At 38.7% G+C, this 22,117-nt stretch overlaps 1 protein-coding gene across 2 annotated transcripts in view; it reads left to right on the forward strand.

Moving 5' to 3' along the window:
• LOC111141148 (cyclin dependent kinase like 3) overlaps positions 1–22,117 on the forward strand; it is a 74,792-nt gene that overhangs the window by 14,119 nt on the left and 38,556 nt on the right. For both annotated transcript variants that reach the window (XM_022493506.1, XM_022493507.1), the window contains one exon: positions 10,524–10,702. In XM_022493506.1, coding sequence (XP_022349214.1) covers positions 10,524–10,702 — 179 coding nt within the window. The remainder of the gene's footprint in view (positions 1–10,523; positions 10,703–22,117) is intronic.

The following is a 22,117-nucleotide window of genomic DNA, read 5'->3' on the forward strand; positions in this document are numbered from 1 at the left end:
TAAAACAAGATGAAATCAGAATGGAGAAGAGGGAGACAAGCCATAAGAGAGACTTTTTTTTTTAAGGATTTTATTTATTTATTCGACAGACAGAGATCACAAATAGGCAGAGAGAGGAGAGAGGAGGAAGCAGGCAAAGCAGGCTCCCTGCTGAGCAGAGAGCCCGATGTGGGGCTCGATTCCATGTCTCTGAGATCATGACCCCAGCTGAAGGCAGAAGCTTAACCCACTGAGCCACCCAGGCGCCCAGCCATAAGAGACTCTTAACCATAGGAAACAAACTGAGGTTGCTGGAGGGGAAAGGGGTGAGTAGATGGGGAACTAACTGGGTGATGGGCATTAAGGAGGGCATCTGATGTAATGAACACTGGGTGTTATATGTAACTGATGAATCACTAAACTCTACCTCTGAAACTAGTAATACACTATATGTTAATTAATTGAATTTAAATTTGAAAAAACCAGAAGCATTCTCCTATATAACTTCAGAATCGTGATTACATCTGCGCAATAAACAATTCCTTAATGTCATGTAATACCAAACTTATATTAAAATGTACCCAGTTGTTCCTAAAATGTCTTACAAATGATTTATTAAGATCAGGATCCAATCCAATCCAAGGACTGCATATTCCATTTATTTTTTTACAGCATAAAGGGAATTCCCAGTTTTTTGGTCTGCCTCAAACATCCTTATTCAGCCTCTTTCTAAAAGCTACTTGCTTATTTTTTCATATACACATTAGCATTTAATTGTATAATTTTCCAACTGGAAATTTTATCAAATTGAAGTTCTAGGTGATTTGTTTATTTATTTTAAGATTTTAATTTATTTATTTGACACAGAGAGAGGGACGGCAAGAGAGGGAACACAAGCAGGGGAGTGTGAGAGGGAGAAGCAGGCTTCCCGCTTAACAGGGAGCCTGATGCAGGGCTAGATCCAGGACTCTGGGATCATGACCTGAGCTGAAGGCAGATGCTTAACTGCTGAACCACCCAGGTGCCCCTGAAGTTCTAGGTGATTTAGAACCAGGTTCTCAGAGGCTGTTAGATGATATGGAAATTTGAGTTCTCCCTTCGGATGAGTGTTTACATTCAAGCATATAGGACTATATAAGCAGAGGTATTATAAAGCAGATTTAAAAAAAAATTTAAGATTTTATTTATTAGAGCAAGAAAGAGAGAGCACAAGCAGGGAACAACAGAGGGAGAGGTAAAAGACGACTCCCCGCTGAGCAGGGACCCTGATTTGAGGCTCGATCCCAGGACCCTAGGATCATGAGCTCAGCTAAAGGCAGACGCTTAACCAACTGAGCCACTTAGGCATCTGATTTTAAAACTTTTCTAAAAAATACTTTTAATTTTCGGGTGCCTGGGTGGCTCAGTAGGTTAAGCCTCTGCCTTCGGCTCAGGTCATGATCCCAGGGTCCTGGGATCGAGCCCTGAATCGGGCTCTCTGCTCAGCAGGGAGCCTGCTTCCCTCTCTCTCTCTCTCTCTCTGCCTACTTGTGATCTTTCTCTATCAAATAAATAAATAAAATCTTTTAAAAAATTAAAATAAAAATATTTTTAATTTTTAAAAATTTATTTAAATCCCAGTAAACATACAGTGTAATATTATTTTCTTTTTTTTTTTTAAAGATTTTATTTATTTATTTGACAGAGAGAGATCACAAGTAGACAGGGAGGCAGGCAGAGAGAGAGAGAGGGGGAAGCAGGCTCCCTGCTGAGCAGAGAGCCCGATGCAGGACTCCATCCCAGGACCCTAAGATCATGACCTGAGCCGAAGGCAGCGGCTTAACCCACTGAGCCACCCAGGTGCCCCATAATATTATTTTCAAGTGGTAAATCAGATTTCAACATGGAGTTTTATGTAGTTCTGGAGCATTTACTACAAAGTAAAGGGGAAATAAACTTTGAATCCTCGGTCTGATAGTTCACACTATATACAAAAATTAATTCAAAATGGGATGAAAGACCTAAATAAAAGTGCTGAAACTATAAAACTCTTAGAAGAAAATCTGTGTGACAATTTATTAGGTAATTAAAAAAAAAAGATTTTATTTATTTATCTGACAGAGCGAGATATCACAAGCAGGCAGAAAGGCAGGCAGCGAGAGAGGAAAGCAGGCTCCCTGTCGAGCCCAGAGCCCAACTCGAGGCTCTATCCCAGGATCCTGAGATCATGACCTGAGCCGAAGGCAGAGGCCTAACCCACTGAGCCACCCAGGCATCCCTAAGCAATGTTTTTTTTTTTAATGGATTTTATTGTTAAGTAATCTCTATGCCCATTGTGGGGCTTGAACCTACAGTAGAGCTGCACACTTCTCTGAGTCAGCCAGGCATCCCTAGGCAATAGTTCTTTAGATATAACATCAAAAGCAAAAGTAATAAAAGAAAAAAGTAGATAAATTGGACTTCATCAAAATTAAAAACTTTTTTTTTTAAGATTTTATTTATTTATTTGTTAGAGAGAGAGAGAGAGAGCACGAGCACAGGCAGAGTGGCAGGCAGAGGCAGAGGGAGAAGCAGGCTCCCCGCCAAGCAAGGAGCCCTATGTGGGACCCGATCCCGGGACGCTGGGACCATGACCTGAGCCGAAGGCAGCCGCTTAACCAACTGAGCCACCCAGGCGTCCCAAAATTAAAAATTTTATACATCAAAGGACACTATCAAGAAAGTAAAAAGTTCACAGAATGTGAGAAAATATTTGTAAATCATATATCTGATAAGTATCCAGGATATGTAAAATACAACTCAAGAATAAAAAGATGACCCAATTTAAATATGGGCAAAAGATTTGAATAGACATTTCTCCAAACAAGATATATAAATGGCTGATAGCACATGAAATGATGCTCAATCTCAATCTCATTAGTCATTATGAAAATACAAATCAAAATTACAATGAGAAATCACTTCACACCAGGCTGGCTGGAATTTAAAAAGCAGACAATGATGAATATTGGCGAGGAAGTAGAGAAATTGGAACATTCATACACTGCTGGTGGTAATGTAAAATGGTGCAGATGGTATGGAAAACAGTTTGGCAGTTCCTCAAAAAGTTAAATATAGAATTACCATATGACCAAGCAATTCTAGTCCTAGGTATCTACACAAGAGAATTGAAAACGTGTTCACATGAAAACTTGCACAAGAATATTCATAGCAGCTTTATTCATAATAGCCAAAAAGTGGAAACAACTCGAATATATATCAGTCTGATGAATGGATAAACAAATGAGGTATATACATAAAATGAAATGTATTTAGCCATAAAAAAGAATGAAGTACTGATACAGGCTACACCATGAATGAACTTTGAAAACATCATATTAAATTAAGAAATTCACATGTAAAATACCACACAGTATAAATTCCATTAAAATGAAAACTTTTGGGGCTGGCAAATTCACATTTGTATATCTTCTTTGAAGAAATGCCTATTCGAGTCCTTTGCTCATTTTTAAACTGGGTTACTTGTCTTTTTATTGTTGAATTGTACTTTATATATTTTGAGTATTAGATGCTTATCAAATACAGAATTTGCAAATATTTTCTCCTGTAGGTTGCCTTTTTTGCATTCTTGATTGTGTTCTTTTGTATTTAGTTCTTTTTCTTTTTATTTATTTTTAAAAATTTTATTTGTCAGAGAGAGACAGAGCATGCACAAGCAAGGGGAACAGTAGGCAAAGCAGGCAGAGGGAGAAGCAGGCTTCCTGCTGAGCAAGGACATGATCCTGGAACCCTGGGATCATGACCTGAGCCAAAGGCAGATGCTTAACTGACTGAGCCACCCAGGCATCCCTATTTAGTTCTTTTAATAATTTCTTTATGCATATTCTTTAATTTTTTAAAAAAGATTTTGTTTATTTTAGAGAGAGTGAGAGCGCTAGTGTGGGAAGGGATAGAGGGACAGGGAGAGAGAGAGACTCTCCAGCAGATTCCTGGCTGAGTGCAGAGCCCAGTGTGGGGCTCAGTCACACAACCCTGAGATCATGACTTGAGTTGAAACCAGGAGTCAGATGCTTAACTGACTGAGCCACCCAGGCACCCTGGATATTCCTTATTTGATGAGATACTGTATTCATACTTTTCTGTTCTTTAGACAATTTTAGACATTGTTTCCTTTAGCTTAGAATGTTTTTTAAAGTTTTATTTATTTATTTTTTTCAGTAATCTCTACATCCAATGTGGGGCTTGAACTCACAGCCCTGAGATCAGGAGTCACACACACTGCTGACTGAGCCAGCCATGCACCCCTAACTTAAAACATATTTAAAATAGTTCATTATTGTCTTCTTTCATTCACTCATTTTTTTTTTAAGATTTATTTATTTTAGAGAGAGTGAGAGTGAGTGAGTGAGGGGAGGGAGAGAATCTGCAAGCAGACTCCCCAGTAAGCATGGAGCCCTATGCGGGGCTCAATACCAAGAACCATGAGATCATAATGAGCTGAAACCGAGAGTCTGATGCTCAACTGACTGACCCACCTAGGCACCCCAAGGAAGATTTCTTACAGACTGCTTTTCTTTCCATAGGTGGGTCATACTTGTTTCTTTGCATACTTTTTTCAGGGAAAATTTTTTGGAAATTTATCATTTTTTGTTGAAAATTGGAATTTAAAATAATGTGGAGGGGTGCCTGGGTGGCTCAGTTAGTTAAGCAACTGCCTTCTGCTCAGGGCGTGATCCTGGATTCCCGGAATTGAGCCCTGCATTGGGCTCTCTGCTCGCAGGGAGTCTGCTCTCCCTCTGACCTCTCCACTCTCACGCCCTCTTGTTCTCATTCTCTCTCTCTCTCAAATAAGTAAATAAAATCTTAAAAAAAAAAATAATGTGGAAACTCTGGAAATTAGAGTTTGCCATCTCTCAGAGTTGTTTGTTGTGGTTGTTTATTTACTTTACTGAACTAACTCTGCAAAGTGTGTATTCTTCCTCACATGTGACTGCCGAAATCGCTGCTCATTTGGTTTAGTGATTAATGATTAGACAGATTTCCTTAAATGCCTGAAACCAAGAAATCTCTCAGCCTTTCTTAACAAGGGGCTCCTCCAGTGTGTTGAGACATGCCTTCAGTGTTCAGGCATGCAATTTGCAACTCTCTCTTAGCCTTACCTTCTTACTTGCTCAGAGCCCCAAACTCATCCACAGGTAAGAGCTATTATGCTATCTCCAGTCTTTCTTGGGCATGTGCATTGCTCTGCATGTGGCCTTTTGGATTCTCAGGAATATGTTGCAAATTTTCTTTCTTCCCTCCCTCCCTTCCTCCTTCCTTCCCTCCTTCCTCTCTTTCTTTCTTAAGATTTTATTTATTTATTTATTTATTTATTTACTTGACATGGGTGTTGGTGGGGGGGAGAGCAAGCACGTGCAGGGGAAGCAGGAGAGGGAGAAGGCTCCTTGCTGAGCAGGGAGCCCAATGCAGGGCTTCATCCCAGGACTCGAGAATCACGACCTGAGCTGAGGCAGACACTTAACCAACTGAGCCACCAGGGCACCCCTGTGCTGAGGCTTTTCAAGCCCTTTATGGACATCTTATTGCCAATCTACCTTTTTAAGTATTTTGGTCAACTTGTTGTTTGTCCTAATTGTTACAGCTTCCTCGGGTGGCTATAATGTTGTAAAGTGGCTGTTAATTATTTCCGACCAAGGCCTCAGGAGAAAGTCTGTTTGCACCAGGCAAGTTCTGCCTTAGGTCAAATAAAGGCAAGGCTAAAGCTAGTGGGATTTTCCAGTGACTTCTCAGGTCAAATACTGATAGTTACCTGGGAATGGGGCTTTTGGAGGAGATGTAACCTGTTCTATATTCTCTGGTGGCTGCTAGGCTACTGATTTTCACCATGATTTTGGGGACTGTTGGTTTACAAAGCTCCCAGAAGCTAGAGAGAGGGAAGTAAAATAAGGCAAATTAAGAATACTGTATGTGGGGACGGTGGGGAAGCGGGGTGCAGTGCATGGGTGGCTCAGTCAGTTAAGCATCCAGGCCTTGTTTGCGTCTGGAGAGCAAGGTGCCCCACCCCCACCCCATGGTGCTTGGAGCTCAGTGGAGTCTGCTTGAAGATTCTCTCTCTCTGCCTCTCCCCCAGCTCTTACATTCCTGCATGTGCACTCGCTCTCAAATAAATAATGAATCTTAAAAAAAAAAGAACACTATATGGGTAGGAGTGACTAGCTGGCTCCATCAGTAGAATTTGTGACTCTTGATCTTAGGGTTCATGAGTTCAAGCTGCATGCTGGGTGTAGAGCTTACATTGAAAAAAATACCGTATGGGTCATATGATTTATGTTTTAACTCTTTAAAGAACTACCAAACTGTTTTATAAGTGGCTGTATCATTTTTCATCCCCACTAACAATGCATTCCAGTTTTCCACTTCCTCCCCAATATTTGCTTATTGTCATTTTTGGTTGTGGCCATTCTAGTGGGTATAAAATAATGTCTTTTTTTTTTTTCAAGAAGTAAAACTGTATTTATTAACAGATAATATGATCATCTATGTAGAAAAACCTATGGAGGGGTGCCTGGGTGGCTCAGTGGGTTAAAGCCTCTGCCTTTGGCTCAGGTCATGGTCTCAGGGTCCTGGGATTGAGCCCCCATTGGGCTCTCTGCTCAGCGGGGAGCCTGCTTCCTCCTCTCTCTCTGCCTGTCCCTCTGCCTACTTGTGATCTCTGTCTGTCAAATAAATAAATAAATAAAATCTTAAAAAAAACCAACAAAAAACCTATGGAATCTGCAACAAAATTAACTAATTTGTAAGTTTATCAAAGTTGTGAGATATAAGACCTATATATCAAAATTAATTGTATTTTTATATACTAGCAATCAACAATCAGAAATTGAAAACAGGGGTGTCTGAGTGGCTCAGTCGGTTAAGCACCTGCCTTCAGCTCAGGTCGTGATCCTGGGGTACTGGGATCAAGCCTCATGTCGGGCTCCCTGCTCAGTGGAGAGACTGTTTCTCCCTCTCCCTCTGCCTTCCCCCTGCTCATGCTCTCTCTCTTTTTCTGTCAAATAAATAAAATCTTTTAAAAAAAGAAACAAATTAAAAATACCATTAAACAGGGACACCTGGCTTGCTCAGTCAGTAGAGCATGTGACTCTTGATCTCAGGGTTCTGGGTTCAACCCCCAGCTTGAGTGAAAAGATTGCTTAAAAATAAATTTTTTAGGGATGCCTGGGTGGCTCGGTTGGTTAAGTGGCTGCCTTTGGCTCAGGTCATGATCCCAGGGTCCTGGGATCGAGTCCAGCATCAGGCTCCTTGCTCAGCTGGGAGCCGCTTCTTTCTCTCCCTCTGCCTGCCACTCTGCCTGCTTATGTTCTCTCTCTCTCTCTGTGTGTCAAATAAATAAATAAAATCTTTTTAAAAATAAATTTTTAAAAAAGATTTCTTTATTTTAAAGAGAGAGAGCATGCACTTGGGTGGGGGGGGGGGAGCAAAGGGGAAGGGAGGGAAAGAGCTTGATCCCATGACCCTGAGATCATGACCCGAGCCAAAAACGAGAGTGGGACACTTAACAGACTGAGCCACCCAGATGCTGCAAAAATAAAATCTTAAAAAAAAAAAACACCATTAAACAGCTTTAAATATAAGAAATACTTAGGGAGAATCTGACAAAAGATGTATAACACCTATAAACATTGAGAGAAATTCAAGATCTAAGCAAATAGAAAGAAATCCCTTATTTATGGGGGTCCCAGGTGATAGTGGAAGACCAAGGAGGTTGTAGTCAAACAAGTTTTAAAAGTTAGGATTTGGAAAGTGCTTGGTTCTCAAGGATAACAAAATTCCACATATAGTCATGGTGTTAGTTATGGAAAAGAATGAAAATATTAGGGTTATCAGCTGGGTGGAGCTTTCTGCCTTGTGTTTAAAGGACTGAGGAGGAAGATGATGGATGTGTGGTACGTAGAATATGTGAAGTGATATCTTGATGTGCTTTTCTGTATCAGTGTTTGCTCAGGTTATATCATTAGAACTTGATATAGTGCCTGGCATATAGTAGTCATTCAGTAAAAGTTGTAGAAATAAAGAAGGATTAATACAGTTTTATGGATGTCACACTTAAGGTGGCTCATTACCCCAACTTAATTTTTTGGCCATTATGGAGGGAGACTGAGGCAGAAAAAAAAAGCCAAAAAAAAAAAAAAAAGCCAATCCCAAAGACTTATAGCAATAAATTGCATACACAAGGAAAGATCTTAGATTTCTGTCACTGAGGGTTTTCACTTGTGTAATGACACTTTGTAGGTGATGAGAATATGCTTCATTCATTTCATAAAAATTTTAAATGCTTTCTTTGTTTTAGGCACTGTGGTTACTGGAGATATAGATTGAACAATACAGACATACATCTTGCCCTTGCAGAGCTTCCAGTCTAGTGGGAGTTACAAACAGTAAACAGGCAATTAATAATAGGACACGGCAAACAATGTGATGGCGGAAGTACACAATGATGTGAAACCATATATAGGGAACATCTAATATAAATATCTAAGCTAAGACTTAAGGAGAAAGTACACCAGGCAAAGTGTTCTAGGCAGTTGGGACAGCATCAGCAAATGCATGGAGATGATTTAAACCTTGGAAAATTGGGAAATATCCTAAAGTCTAGGGAAGGGAGGTGGCGAAAGTGAGCAAGAGCCAAATTCTACAAAGCCTTATGAGCTGTTTTCAGGAGTTTGGAATTTATCCTGTGGGATGGGGGATCCTTGAAGGACGTTAAGCAGAGAAGTGACATGATCACACATTGATTTTTTTTTATGTTTAAAAATTTTTTTAGTGACCAGTACACACAGTGTAAGGCTCAAACCCATGATCCTGAGATCAAGAGTCACATGTTCTTCCAACTGAGCCAGCCAGGTGCCACACACATGTGATTTAAAAATAGTATTGTGACTTCTTTGTTGACAGTGGGTTGGAGAGGATCATAATGAATTCAGGGAGACCAGCTGGCAATGTAGTAATTTTGGTGAGAGAGTTGTGGGGACTTGAACTAGGGACAAAAGTATGTTTGGGAGCAGAAGGAGAAAGGTACCTTGGTTTCTGGCTTGAGCCATGGGGTCAATGTTTGTTGCATCCACTGAGCTAACAGTGTTGAGAACAAGTAGGTTTGGGGAGAAGATACATTCAGTTTTGGATTTGCTAAATTTGAGGGGTGTCTGGGTCAGTGATCAGTATATTGCTACTTACTAAAGCTAGAAGAGTAGATGAGATTGAGAGGTTAGAAGATTGAGAATGAGATTGAGGTTAGAAGAAAGGCAAGAGAGTATGGTTTCCCCATGACAAGTGAAGTAAATGGTAAAAACAAACAAAAAAAAACCCAGAAAAACCCAAATGAGTAGATGTGATTGCCCAGGGAGTATGATATATGAGAAAAGAAAACCTGAGACCAGAATCCTACTTTTTTTTTTTTTTTAAAGATTTTATTTATTTATTTATTTGACAGAGAGAGAGAGAGAGAGAGAGAGCGAGCGAGCGAGAGCACAAGCAGGCAGAGAGGCAGGCAGAGGCAGAGAGAGAAGCAGGCTCCCCACTGAGCAAGGAGCCCGATGCGGGGCTCGATACCAGGACTCTGAGATCATGACCTGAGCCGAAGGCAGCAGCTTAACCCACTGAGCCACCCAGGCGCCCCCAGAATCCTACTTTTAAGAGACAAATAGGGATAGAGGAAGTGCCACAGAAATAGAAGGGACTGGAAGAATTTTAGATGCCAGAAATCAGGAAGGGAGGAGTAGTTGGCAACATTTTTACACTAAAGTATCAAGTAGGATATGTATTGAGGTGTGTATAATGGTTGCAGCAACAATGAAGTTCATGATGACCCTGGTTGGGGCAGTCTAATGGAATGTAAAAGCAAAAGACAGTTTATATTACTTAAAGGGGTGAATGAGTGGTGATAAAGAGAAGATTTAGTAAAGACAATGTCTTCAAGAGTTTTAGCTGTGAAGGAATAAGAGAAAGGGCAGTTAATTATATCTAGAAGATGTGGGGTTAAAGGAAATCACCTATTTTTCATTACATTCTTTTGATTACATTTCTTTTTGGGATCGTGATTTACCTTTTTAGTATTATGTCTGTTTTCTTGGCTTCATTTCATTTTTTCAAAAAAGGTTTTATTTGTCTATTTATTTGAGAGGGAGAGAGAGCAAGGGAGAGAGCACGGGGGATGGAGGGCAGAATAGAGGGAGATGACAAGCAGACTCTGTGCTGAGCATGGAGCCCAGTGCAGGGTTTGATCCTACCACCCTGAGGTTGTGACCTGAGCCAAAATCAGAGTTGGAGGCTCAACCAACTGAGCCACCCAGGCGGCCCTGGTTTCATTCATTTTGAGATGATGGATGGGGCAAGAATTGAAACTACATAACTATTTAGCTTTTGCCTTACATAATTAATACTTTGCATGTGGTAGAAAAATATCTTTACTGTTTTAATTAACTAGATTTTCTCTGTATAATTTTTGAGAAATCCTCTAGATAATGAAACCTCATTTTAATCTATTGCATCTTCTGTTTGTTTTTTAGATCATTCATCGTGATATAAAACCTGAGAATATTTTAGTATCCCAGTCAGGAATTACTAAACTCTGTGATTTTGGTTTTGCGCGAACTCTAGCAGCTCCTGGGGACGTTTATACGGATTACGTGGCCACACGCTGGTATAGAGCTCCAGAATTGGTATTAAAAGATACCTCTTATGGAAAGTATGTATATTTGAGGATCCTATCTGGGCTTTCCTGGTCATCTCCTTTTTCTTTTTGTGTATCTGTCACCCCTGCTACTGATAGCCTCTGCCTTCTGCTTATGGGTTAAGGGTAAGAAATGATGCCTTTTTTTTTTTTTAAAGATTTTATTTATTTATTTGATAGATCACAAGTAGGCAGAGAGGCAGGCAGAGAAAGAGGAAGGAAAGCAGGCTCCCTGCTGAGCAGAGAGCCCGATGCGGGGCTCGATCCCAGAACCCTGGGATCATGACCTGAGCCGAAAGCAGAGGCTTTAACCCACTGAGCCACCCAGGCGCCCCAAGAAATGATGCCTTAAAAAAAAAAAAAAAAAAGACCCTCTAGGTACCTGCCCTACTACATAATGATATTGCTGTGCCTCCTCTGTACTGTTGAGGGGCCCTAACTTCAGGTGACCTTTGCGGACATCTTTCAGGCTGTATCCATGCTTGCTTTAAGCTGTGCCCCACCCTTGGCAGAGTTGCCTCCTCTGCTTATCTTTAGTCTCTACATTCTGCAGAGATTTAAAAATCATTTACCTCACTCTGCCAGTGTTACCATAGGAACTGCCAAGTTTCCCATTTTCTGGAATATGGCACCCTCTTTACAAAGTCTGGCAAATAGTTTTTAAACTGTCCTGCTTTAGATGCGTTGAAAAATAGCAATGTCTCAGTCTGTTGTGAAACCGTAGAAATAGTATATGAAACTGCAGTCTAATATACAAATAGCAAATCTGGAAGTACATAAAGGGACCTAGTGGTCCAACTTAACACAAGAAATGGGGGGATGGTGGATAATTCTCACACACTTTTCCTAGAAACCATTATTCTGTTTTTACAATAATATTTAACTTCAGTGAGTATTTGCTTCATGCCAGAAAATGTTCTAAATACTTTACATGCATTACATCATTTAATTTTCACAACAACCCTATGATAAGGTGCTGCTATTATCATCACCCCATTTTTTTTTAAATTTATGAGTGATAATTCAGTTATTTTATTAATTTTATTTGAAAATAGTTGACATACAATATCACATTAGTTTCAGATGTACAACATAACAATTCATCTTTTTTACATTATGCCATGATCACTACAAATGTAGCTACCATTTGACACCTTATAATACTATTACCGTATAATTGGCTATATCCCCTATGTTGTACGTTTTACTCCCATGACTCATTCATTCTGTAACTGGAAGTCTGTATCTCCCACTCCCCTTCACCCATTTTGCCCATTCCCCCATCATCCCCATTTAAAATAAGAGGTTACTAAGGCACAGAAAGGTAAACTCGTTTGCCCCAAGTCACTCCAGAGTACCTTTTCAACTGTACTTACCACTGGTGCCCTACACAGACCATCTCTGTGCTTCTGTTACTTTATCTGTATAATGGAAATAATAATAGGACCAGCTTCATTGGTTTGTTGTGAGAATCAAATAATGTTTAGTGAATGAAAAAAATTAGAATATAGTAAATGCTCAATAAATGTAACCTCCGTAAGATCTATGTCCCACTTTAACCCTCTCTTCATGATAGAGCTTAAATTCCTTTTCTGATGCTCCCCATATTTCCCAATCCTTGCCCCCAAAACATATCCCCTTCTAAACCCTCTTGTTCATTATTTGTAAATTTTGTGCCAGTTAATATTTAACATGGCCTAGTTTTAGTTCTTTTAAAAAAATACTTCCTGCTGAAGGTATCTGTTCTATGAGAACAGATATAATCTCTTTTAGTCCACAGAGATAAAATTGGTAACTTGTTCACGGTAAATTTGGATTCTATGAGACTTCACATTATGTTTGAAATAAATTTGCTAGAGCATGTTTTTTAAGAAATCCTTTTATTGTAAAACAACACAGAGATACAAAAAACGCTCACAATGAATATATAGCTTCACTGCCAGATAAAAAAATAGAATTCTGGGGTGGAGGAATGGCTTAAATAGGTGAAGGAGATTAAGAAACATCAATGATGAGCAATGAGTAGTGCATAGAATCATCGAATCATATTATATGCTTGAAACTAATATAATACTTTACATTAATTATACTTGAATTTAAAAAAATAGAATTTTGCTGCCCCTTCAAAGAGTCTCCATGTGCCCTATTACAGTTACACCTTTTCCCCTTATCCCAAAAGTGACCATGATGTTGACTTTTATTATATTCAGTTCCTTACATTTCTTTATAGTTTTATCTACTTATCTAAGTTCATGCACTTAGTTTAATCTAGCCTTTTTTAAATGATAGCTTTTTAAAAAAGATTTTATTTATTTATTTGCCAGACAGAGATCACAAGTAGGCAGAGAGGCAGGCAGAGAGAGGGGGGGAAGCAGGCTCCCCGCCGAGCAGAGAGCCCCATGCAAGGCTCCATCCCAGGACACCGAGATCACAACCCGAGCCCAAGGCAGTGGCCTCAACCCACTGAGCCCCAGGCGCCCCCCTAGACTTTTTTTTTTTTTAAAGATTTTATTTATTTATTTGACAGAGAGAGACAAAGTGAGAGAGGGAACAGAAGCACGGGGAGTGGGAGAGGGAGAAGCAGGTTTCTCGCCGGCCAGAGAGCCTGATGCGGGACCCTGGGATCATGACCTGAGCCAAAGGCAGCCACTTAATGACTGAGCCACCCAGGTGTCCCCACCCTAGACTTTCTTCTCTATCCCTAGGCATTCTTTTTAAAATTGGCTTCTTAGGGGCACCTGAGTGGCTCAGTCCGTTAAGCATCTGCCTTCGGTTCAGGTCATGATCCCAGAGTCCTGGGATTGAGCCCCACATGGGGCTCTCTGCTCAGTGAAGAGCCGGCTTCTCCCTCTCTCTCTGTCGGCCCCCCACCGACTTATGTGTGCATGTGCTCTCTTTCTGTCTCTCTCTTGAGCTCACTCTCTCTCTCAAATAAATAAAATCTTAAAAAAAATATGCCTTTTATTTTGGAATAATTTTACATTTATAGAAAAGTTGCAGACATAGTAGGAATTCCCATACAGCCCTCACCCAATTTCTGCTTTCCCTAACATCATAATCTTACATTATTGTGGTATATTTGTTAAAACTAGCCTTGCTTTTTTATTTAAATAAGATCTAGGGGTGCCTAGGTGGCTCAGTAGGTTAAAGCCTCTGCCTTTGGCTCAGGTCGTGATCCCAGGGTCCTGGTATTGAGCCCCACATGGGGCTCTCTGCTCAGCAGGGAGCCTGCTTCCTTTCCTCTCTCTCTGCCTGCCTCTCCGCCTACCTGTGATCTCTGTCAAATAAATAAATAAAATATTTTTTAAAAAATCTAATATTTATTTATTTATTTTTAGATTTTATTTATTTATTTTTGTGAGAGAGAGCACACGAAAGAGAAAGCAAACACGATCTGGGGTAGGGATAGAAGGAGAAGCAGACTCGCCACTGAGCAGGGAGCACGATGCAGGACTCCATCCTAGGACGCCAGGATCATGACCTGAGCTGAAGGTAGACACTTAACCCACTGAGCCACAGGCGCTGCACCCCCTTATATGTTTTTAAAGTCTCTTTTAAACTACAGTAATGTCCTCTACCCCCTTATTTTTCTTAAAACTTATCTGTTGAAGAACCTAGACCACTGAGTTTCTAAATCTGAATTTTGTTGATTGCATACTCACAGTGGAGTTCAACATGTTTCTTTGTTCTTTATATTTTATATCCCAATTATCTTCCCCATTATGTGGATAGATCACTTTTGTTTATTCATTTACCCATTGATAGACATTTGAGTTGTATTCATTTTTGGCTATTATAGATAATGCTGCTTTAAATATTTATGTATCAGTTTTTGTGTGGGCATATGTTTTCATTTCCCTTGGAGTAGAATTAATGAATCTTGTGTTAACCTTATGTTCACTCATTTGAGACACTGTCAGACTATTTTTCAAAGTGTCTGCATCATTTTCTTTTAATTAATTAATTATTAATTAATTTAAAAATAACATATAATGTTTTCTTTGCCCCAGGGGTACAGGTCTGTGAATCATCAGGCTTACACATTTCACAGGGCTCAGCATAGCACATACCCTCCCCAGTGTCCATAACCCAGTCACCCTCTCCCTACGCACCCCCCCACCCCCCACAACCCTCAGCATGTTTTGTGAGATTAAGAGTCTTTTATGGTTTGTCTCCCTCCCGATCCCATCTTGTTTCATTTTTCCTTCCCTACTGCACAACCTCCCCACCCTGCCTCTCAAATTTGTCACCTTTCTTCTCTATCCCCAAATTGTCAAATTTGTCATATCAGAGAGGTCATATGATAATTATCTTTCTCTGTGTCTGCATCATTTTAAAATCCCACCAGCAGAATGTGAGGGTTACAGTTTCTCTAATATCCTTATCAACACTTGTTATTATCTGACTTGGCTTCTAGTTCTCATAATGGGTATGAAATGGTATCTCGTTGTGGGTTTGATTTGCATTTCCTTGATGACCAATGATGTTGAGTGTCTTTTCATGTGTTTATTGGTCACTTGTAGATCTTCCTTCAAGAAATGTCTATTCAGATCCTTTGCTCATTTTTAAATTGTATTGGCTTTTTATTATTGAATTCTTTGTATACTGTAGATTCAATTCCTTATCAGATAATACATTTTTAAATTTTTTCTCTCATTCTGTCGATTGTTTCTTCATTTTCTTGATGGTGTCCTGGGACACACAAAAGTTTTAAATTTTTTTTTTTTTAGGATTTATTTATTTGAGAGGGAGAGAGAGAGAGACTGTGGTGGGGGGCAAAGGGAGAGAGAGGATCTTCAGCAGGCTCCCCATTGAGCATGGAACCCCACATGGGGCTGAATCTCATGACCCTGAGATCATGACCTGAGCTGAAAATGGGAGTTGGAGACTTAACCAAATGTACCACCCAAGTGCCTCTATTTTAAGTTAATTTTTATATGTGATATAACGTAAGGGGTTTCCTCCTTTTGCCTGTGACTGTTTCTCTAAACACCATTTGTTGAAAAGAATGTTTTTCCCTCATTGAATGGTCTTGGCACCCTTGTTGAAAACCACTTGACCCGAAATGGCAAGGTTTATTTCTGGATTTCAGTTCTATTCTGTTGATCTGTATGTTTGTCCTCGTTCCAGAACCACACTGTCTTGATTATTATTGCTTTGTATTGAGTTTGAAGTGGGAAAGTATGAGTTTTCCAACTTTATTTTCCTTTTCAAGATTGTTTTGGCTATTCTGGGTTCCTTGCAGTTTCATATGAATTTTAGGATCAGGTTGTCAATTAAAAAAATTTTTTTTCCCCAAAAGACAGCTAGGATTCTGAGGGATTACACTGAATCTGAATCCTTTTGTAGAGTATTGCTATCTAAACAATGTAAAGTCTGCTAATCTGTGAACATAAGACATCTTTTCATTTATCTAGATCTTCAATTTCAACAACGTTTTGCAGTTTTCAGAACATACATTTTGCACTTCTGTTTATTCCTATTTTATTCTTTTTGATGTTATTGCGAATGGAACCATTAATTTCATTTCAGATGTTCAAGTGTGAAAAAAATCCCTGATTTTTGTATATTAATTTTGTATCCTGCAACCTTGGTGAACATGTTTGTTTTAATAATTGTTTTTTTGACTTAGGACTTCCTATATACAAGATCATGTCATCTGTGAAGAGAGATAATTTTACTTCTTCTTTTCTGGTCTAGATGCCTTCTGTTTTCTTTTCCTCCTAATTTCTCTGGCCAGAACCTCCACTACAATGTTGAAAAGAAGTGGTGAGAGCAGACATCCTTGTCTTGTTCCTAATGTCAGGGGAAAAGCATCCAATCTTTTACCATTAAGTTTGTTAGCTGTGGGTTTTTCATAGATGCCCTTTTTCAGGTTGACAAAATTTCCTTTTATTCTTAGTTTGTTGAGAATTTTTATTATGAAAAGATATTGGTCAAATTCTTTTCCTGTACCTGATGAGAGGATCATTTGCATTTTATGTTTTTAATTTATTGATATGATATATCCCATTAATTAATTTTGCATATTGAACCAACCTATGTTTCTGAAATAAATCCCACCTCATCATGCTGTATAATTCTTTTTTTTCCTTTTGTCTTTGGTACCTGATTCTGTTTGACCTTGCTAAAATATAATGAAATATGCCATTTACAATGCAACATTAGGTACTGAAAGTTATTTCTATTGGAGGTATTGCCTGTTTCATTGGGTCTACAAAACAACACGAACACTCTTAAGTTTAAGGACTAGTGTATTACTCTCTATACCAGGAATGGGTAAATCTGGCCTACTGTCTATTTTTGTAAATAAAGTTTTATACTATAAATAAATAAAGTAAATAAATAAAATAAATAAAAATAAAATAAAAATAAAAAATAAAAATAAATAAAATAAAAATAAAAAATACATAAAATAAAGTAAATAAAGTTTTATGGTAACAGTCACACCCATTCATTTATTATGATATTCATATCATCTATGGCAGCTTTCACCCTGTTGCAGTTGTTTAAGTAGTTGCACCAGAGACTGTACAGCCTGCAAAGCTTAAAATATTTATTATGTGCTCCTTTAGAGAAAAAATTTATTGGCCTCTGTACAATACCACACCAAGAGTATAGCAACACAGAAGCAAGAGCAAACAATCATATATATATAATATTTTAAAAATACATATATTTTAAATACATATGAATTCACATATTTTATTTTTTTGTTTGTTTATTTTTTTTAAAGATTTTATTTATTTATTTGAGAGAGAGAGAATGAGGGAGAGCATGAGAGGGGAGAAGGTCAGAGGGAGAAGCAGACTCCCCATGGAGCTGGAAGCCCGATGTGGGACTCGATCCTGGGACTCCAGGATCATGACCTGAGCTGAAGGCAGTTGCTTAACCAACTGAGCCACCCAGGCACCCCAAATTCATATATTTTAAATACATATATTTTAATTGAAGTATTATTGACATATAATATTAAAATAGTTTCAGGTATAAAACATAGCAATTTAACAGTTATATACATTATGAAGTGTTCACCACAGCAAGTATATTACAATATTATTGACTTTGTTCCTTATGCTGTGCTATTCATTTCTGTGAATTATTTATTTCATAACAGGGAGTTTTTACCTTTTTTTTTTTTAAAGTTTGTACATTTTAATCCCCTTTACCCATTTCACCCATCTCCCTACCCCTTTGACAACTGCCAGTTTGTTCTTTATGGTTCTCAGTTTTTAATTAAATTAAATTAATTAATTAAACTAATCTCTACACCCACCATGGGGCCTGAACTCTCAACTCTGAGATCAAGAATTGAATGCTCTTCCAACTAAGCCAGCCAGGTGCTCTTACTAATTTGTTCTTTGTATTTAGGACTCTCTTTCTCTGTGTTATTGTTTTCTAGATGCCACAGTGTGTGTAATTCTTTTTATTTGTTGCTGGACTCAGTTTGTTAGTATTTTGTTGAGAAATTTTTGTCCATATTCATGAGAGATATTGGTAAGAGATGTTGGTCTATAGTTTTCTATTGATTTTTTTACAATGCTTATTTAAATTTCAGTTAGTTAATATATAGTATAAAATTAGTTTCAGGTGTACAATATGGTGATTCAGCACTTCCATACAATACCCTGTGCTTATCACAAGTGTGTTCCTTAATACCCATCACCTATTTAAGCCATCCCTGTTCCTACCTCCCTTCTGGTAAATACCAGTTTGTTCTGTGTAGTGTTTCTTCCTCTTCTGTTTTTTGAAAGAGTTTGTAAAGAATTGGTATTAATTTTTCTTTAAATATTTGATGGAATCAACAGTGAAACCATCTGGACCTGGGGTTTCCTTTGTATGTAGTGTTCTGATTAGGAATTCTAGTTTTTCACTTGTCACAGGTTTATTTAGATTCTCTATTTTTCTTGAGCCAGTTTTAATAGTTTGTGTTTTTCTAGGAAACTGTCCATTTAACCTAAGTTATCTGATTTGTTGGTATATTATTCATTTTATTCCTTTATAATCCTTTTGATTTCTGTAAGGTTGGTAGTAATGTTACTTTTTTCATTTCTGATTCTTATAATTTAAGTCTTTTCTCTTTTTTTCTTAGTCATTCTGGTTGAATGTCAACTTTGTTGATCTTTACAGCCAGCTTTAGTTTCAGTGATTTTTTTAAGATTTTATTTATTTATTTGACAGAGAGAGAAACAGCAAGAGAGAGAACACAAGCAGGGGGAGTGGGAGAGGGGAAAACAGGCCTCCCATAGAGCAAGGGGTCCCATGCGGGGCTCAATCCCAGGACCATGGAATCATGACCTAAACCAAAGGCAAACGCTTGATGACTGAGCCACCCAGGCACCCTAATTTTTTTCTTTTTTCAAAAAATTCTTTATTTCATTAATTTTCACTCTAATCTTTATTATTTCCTTCCTTCCACATGCCGTAGTTTTAGTTTGCTTTTCTTTGTCCACTGTCTTAAGATGGAATGATAGGTTATAGATTTAAGGTTATAGATTTAATATTTTTTTTCTTTCTAAGTCTTCTTTCTTTCTTTCTTTCCTTTTTTTTTTTTTTTTTGAAGATTTTATTTATTTATTTGAGAGAGAGAGCCCAAGTGCATGGGGCAAGTGGAGGGGGGCAAAGGGAGAGCGAGAAGCAGATTACCTGCTGAGCACAGAGCCCAATGTGGGGCTCAGTCCCAAGACTCTGAGATCGTGACCTGAGCTGAAGTTAGACACTTAACCAACTGAGCCACCCAGGTGCCCTGAAGTCTTCTTTCTTAATACAGACCATCTGTATGTCTTCTTTGGAAAAGCATCTATTTAGGTCATCTGCCCATTTTTAATTGGATTATTTGTATTTTTGGCGTTGTGTAAGTTCTTTATATATTTTGGATATCAATCCACAGCATCTCCTTTTTAAACAAATAAAAGCATACTACATATAGTACAGAATCTTCCTTTTTTTTCTTTTAATTTTTTTTAATTAGTAGACTTTACTTTCTTTTTTTTTTTTTTTAAAGATTTTATTTTTTTTTTTGTCAGAGAGAGAGAGAGAGAGAGAGAGAGAGAGCACGAGAGTGAGCACAAGCAGATAGAGTGGCGGGCAGAGGCAGAGGGAGAAGCAGGCTCCCTGCTGAGCAAGGAGCCCGATGTGGGACTCGATCCCAGGACGCTGGGATCATGACCCGAGCCGAAGGCAGCGGCCCAACCCACTGAGCCACCCAGGCGTCCCAAATTAGTAGACTTTACTTTCTGAGAGCATTTATAGGTTTACAGAGAAATTGAGCAGAAAGTAAAGTTCCCCAATACCTACAGCCTCCTTCTTAACCCCTCCACAACTCAGTTTTCCTGTTGTTAACACCTTACATTAGTTTGGCACTTTTTTTTTTTTTAAAGATTTTATTTATTTATTTGACAGAGAGAGATCACCAGTAGGCATAGAGGCAGGCAGAGAGAGAGAGGAGGAAGCAGGCTTTCTGCTGAGCAGAGAGCCGGATGTGTGGCTCGATCCCAGGAACCTGGGATCATGACCTGAGCCGAAAGCAGAGGTTTTAACCCACTGAGCCACCCAGGTGCCCCAAGAGTGGCACTTTTTAAAAGATTGATAAACCTCTGGGGTGCCTGTCTTGCTCAGTCAGTAGAGCATGCAACTCTTGATATTGGAGTTGTGAGTTTGAGCCCCATATATTGGGTGTAGAGATTACTTAAAAAAAATAAATCTTTAGGGGTGCCTGGGTGGCTCAGTGGGTTAAAGCCTTTGCCTTCCGCTCGGGTCATGATCCCAGGGTCCTGGGATCGAGCCCCGCACTGGGCTTTCTGTTCAGCAGAGAGCCTGCTTCCCTTCCTCTCTCTGCCTGCCTCTCTGCCTACTTGTGATCTCTGTCTGTCAAATAAATAAATAAAAAATCTTAAAAAAAATCTTTAAAAAAGATTGATAAAACATTATATATGTATTATTGTTAATTATAATCCATAGTTAATGTAATCCATAGTTTACATTAAAGTTCACTCTTTGTGTTGAATTCCTATGGATTTTGACAACTGCATAAAGTCATTTATCCACTATTACAGTATTATACAGAATATTTCCACGCCCCTAGAAATCCTCTGTGTTCTATCTTTTCATCCTTTCCTCCTCCTCCCTGAATTTCTGGCAACTACTGATCTTTTTACTGTCTCTATACTCTTGTTTTTTCCAGAATGTCATGTGTTTGGGGTCATATGTTATACTGCATTTTCAGACTGGCTTCTTTCACCTAGCAATGTGTATTTAAGTTTCCTTCATTTTTTGGTTTTGTTTTGCTTTATGTCTCAATAGTCATTTTTTTTTAATTTTTTATTTATTTATTTGACAGACAGAGATCACAAGTAGGCAGAGAGGCAGGCAGAGAGAGAGGAAGGGAAGCAGGCTCCCTGCTGAGCAGAGAGCCGGATGCGGGACTCGATCCCAGGACCCTGGGATCATGACCTGAGCCGAAGGCAGAGGCTTTAACCCACTGAGCCACCCAGGCGCCCTCAATAGTCATTTTTTAAATCACTAAATAGTACTCCATTGTATGTTTATTTGACAATTTATTTATCCTTTTATCTAATGAAGGGCATTTTGCAGTTATGAATAAAGCTGCTGGAAACATTCATGTGCAGGTTTTTCGGTGGATATAAGTTCTTCATATAACTTCGTATAACTCATCTGGCTAAATATCAATTAGTGCAATAGTTTTTTTTAAGATTATTTATTTATTTATTTGAGAGAGAAAGAGACAGAGAGACAGATAGACAGTGGGGGGTGGGGGGCAAAGGGACAGAGGGAGAGGAACGAACAGACAAGCAGACTCTACACTGAGTGCAGATCCTGACTAAGGGCTCAATCTCAGGATCCTGACATCCTCACTCATGGATGACAGTTGCTCCAGTATCACTTTTTGAAAAGACATTCTGTTCTCTACTGAATTTTCTTTTTCAAAGTTTAGTTGAATATATTTTGTGAGTCTCTCGACTCTATATTCTGTTCTCTTGATCTGTTTATTTTTTCAATAATACCATACTGTTTTGATTACTGTAGCTTTATAATATGTCTTGAAGTCAGGTAGTATCTTTCCTCTGACTTTGTTCTTCAACATTGTGTTGGCTATTCTGGGTCTATTGCTTTTCCATATTGTTAAAAACCAAAATTCAGCTGAGTAAAATTTAAAGATCTTAATACCTTTATTCAATGATTTGTGAATGAGATAGCATTCCATCTAGCAGACAGAAAGAGACACTGAGGGGCTGTACAAAATGGAAAGACTTATATAGGTAGAATGGGGCAGAACAAGGCAGTTACTAGTAAAGAGTAGATTGTTTGTGGTAAGGTCACCTTCCTTTAGGGGATAGCAGGGTTCTGTCAGGCAGGTTACCTTACTAGTGCTGACCATGTAAATCCAGATTGACTGGTTTAAGAGTCCAC

Source organism: Enhydra lutris, unplaced genomic scaffold, assembly GCF_002288905.1.
Source record: "Enhydra lutris kenyoni isolate GAN:26980312 unplaced genomic scaffold, ASM228890v2 scaffoldscaffold5, whole genome shotgun sequence".
NCBI lineage: Eukaryota > Metazoa > Chordata > Mammalia > Carnivora > Mustelidae > Enhydra > Enhydra lutris.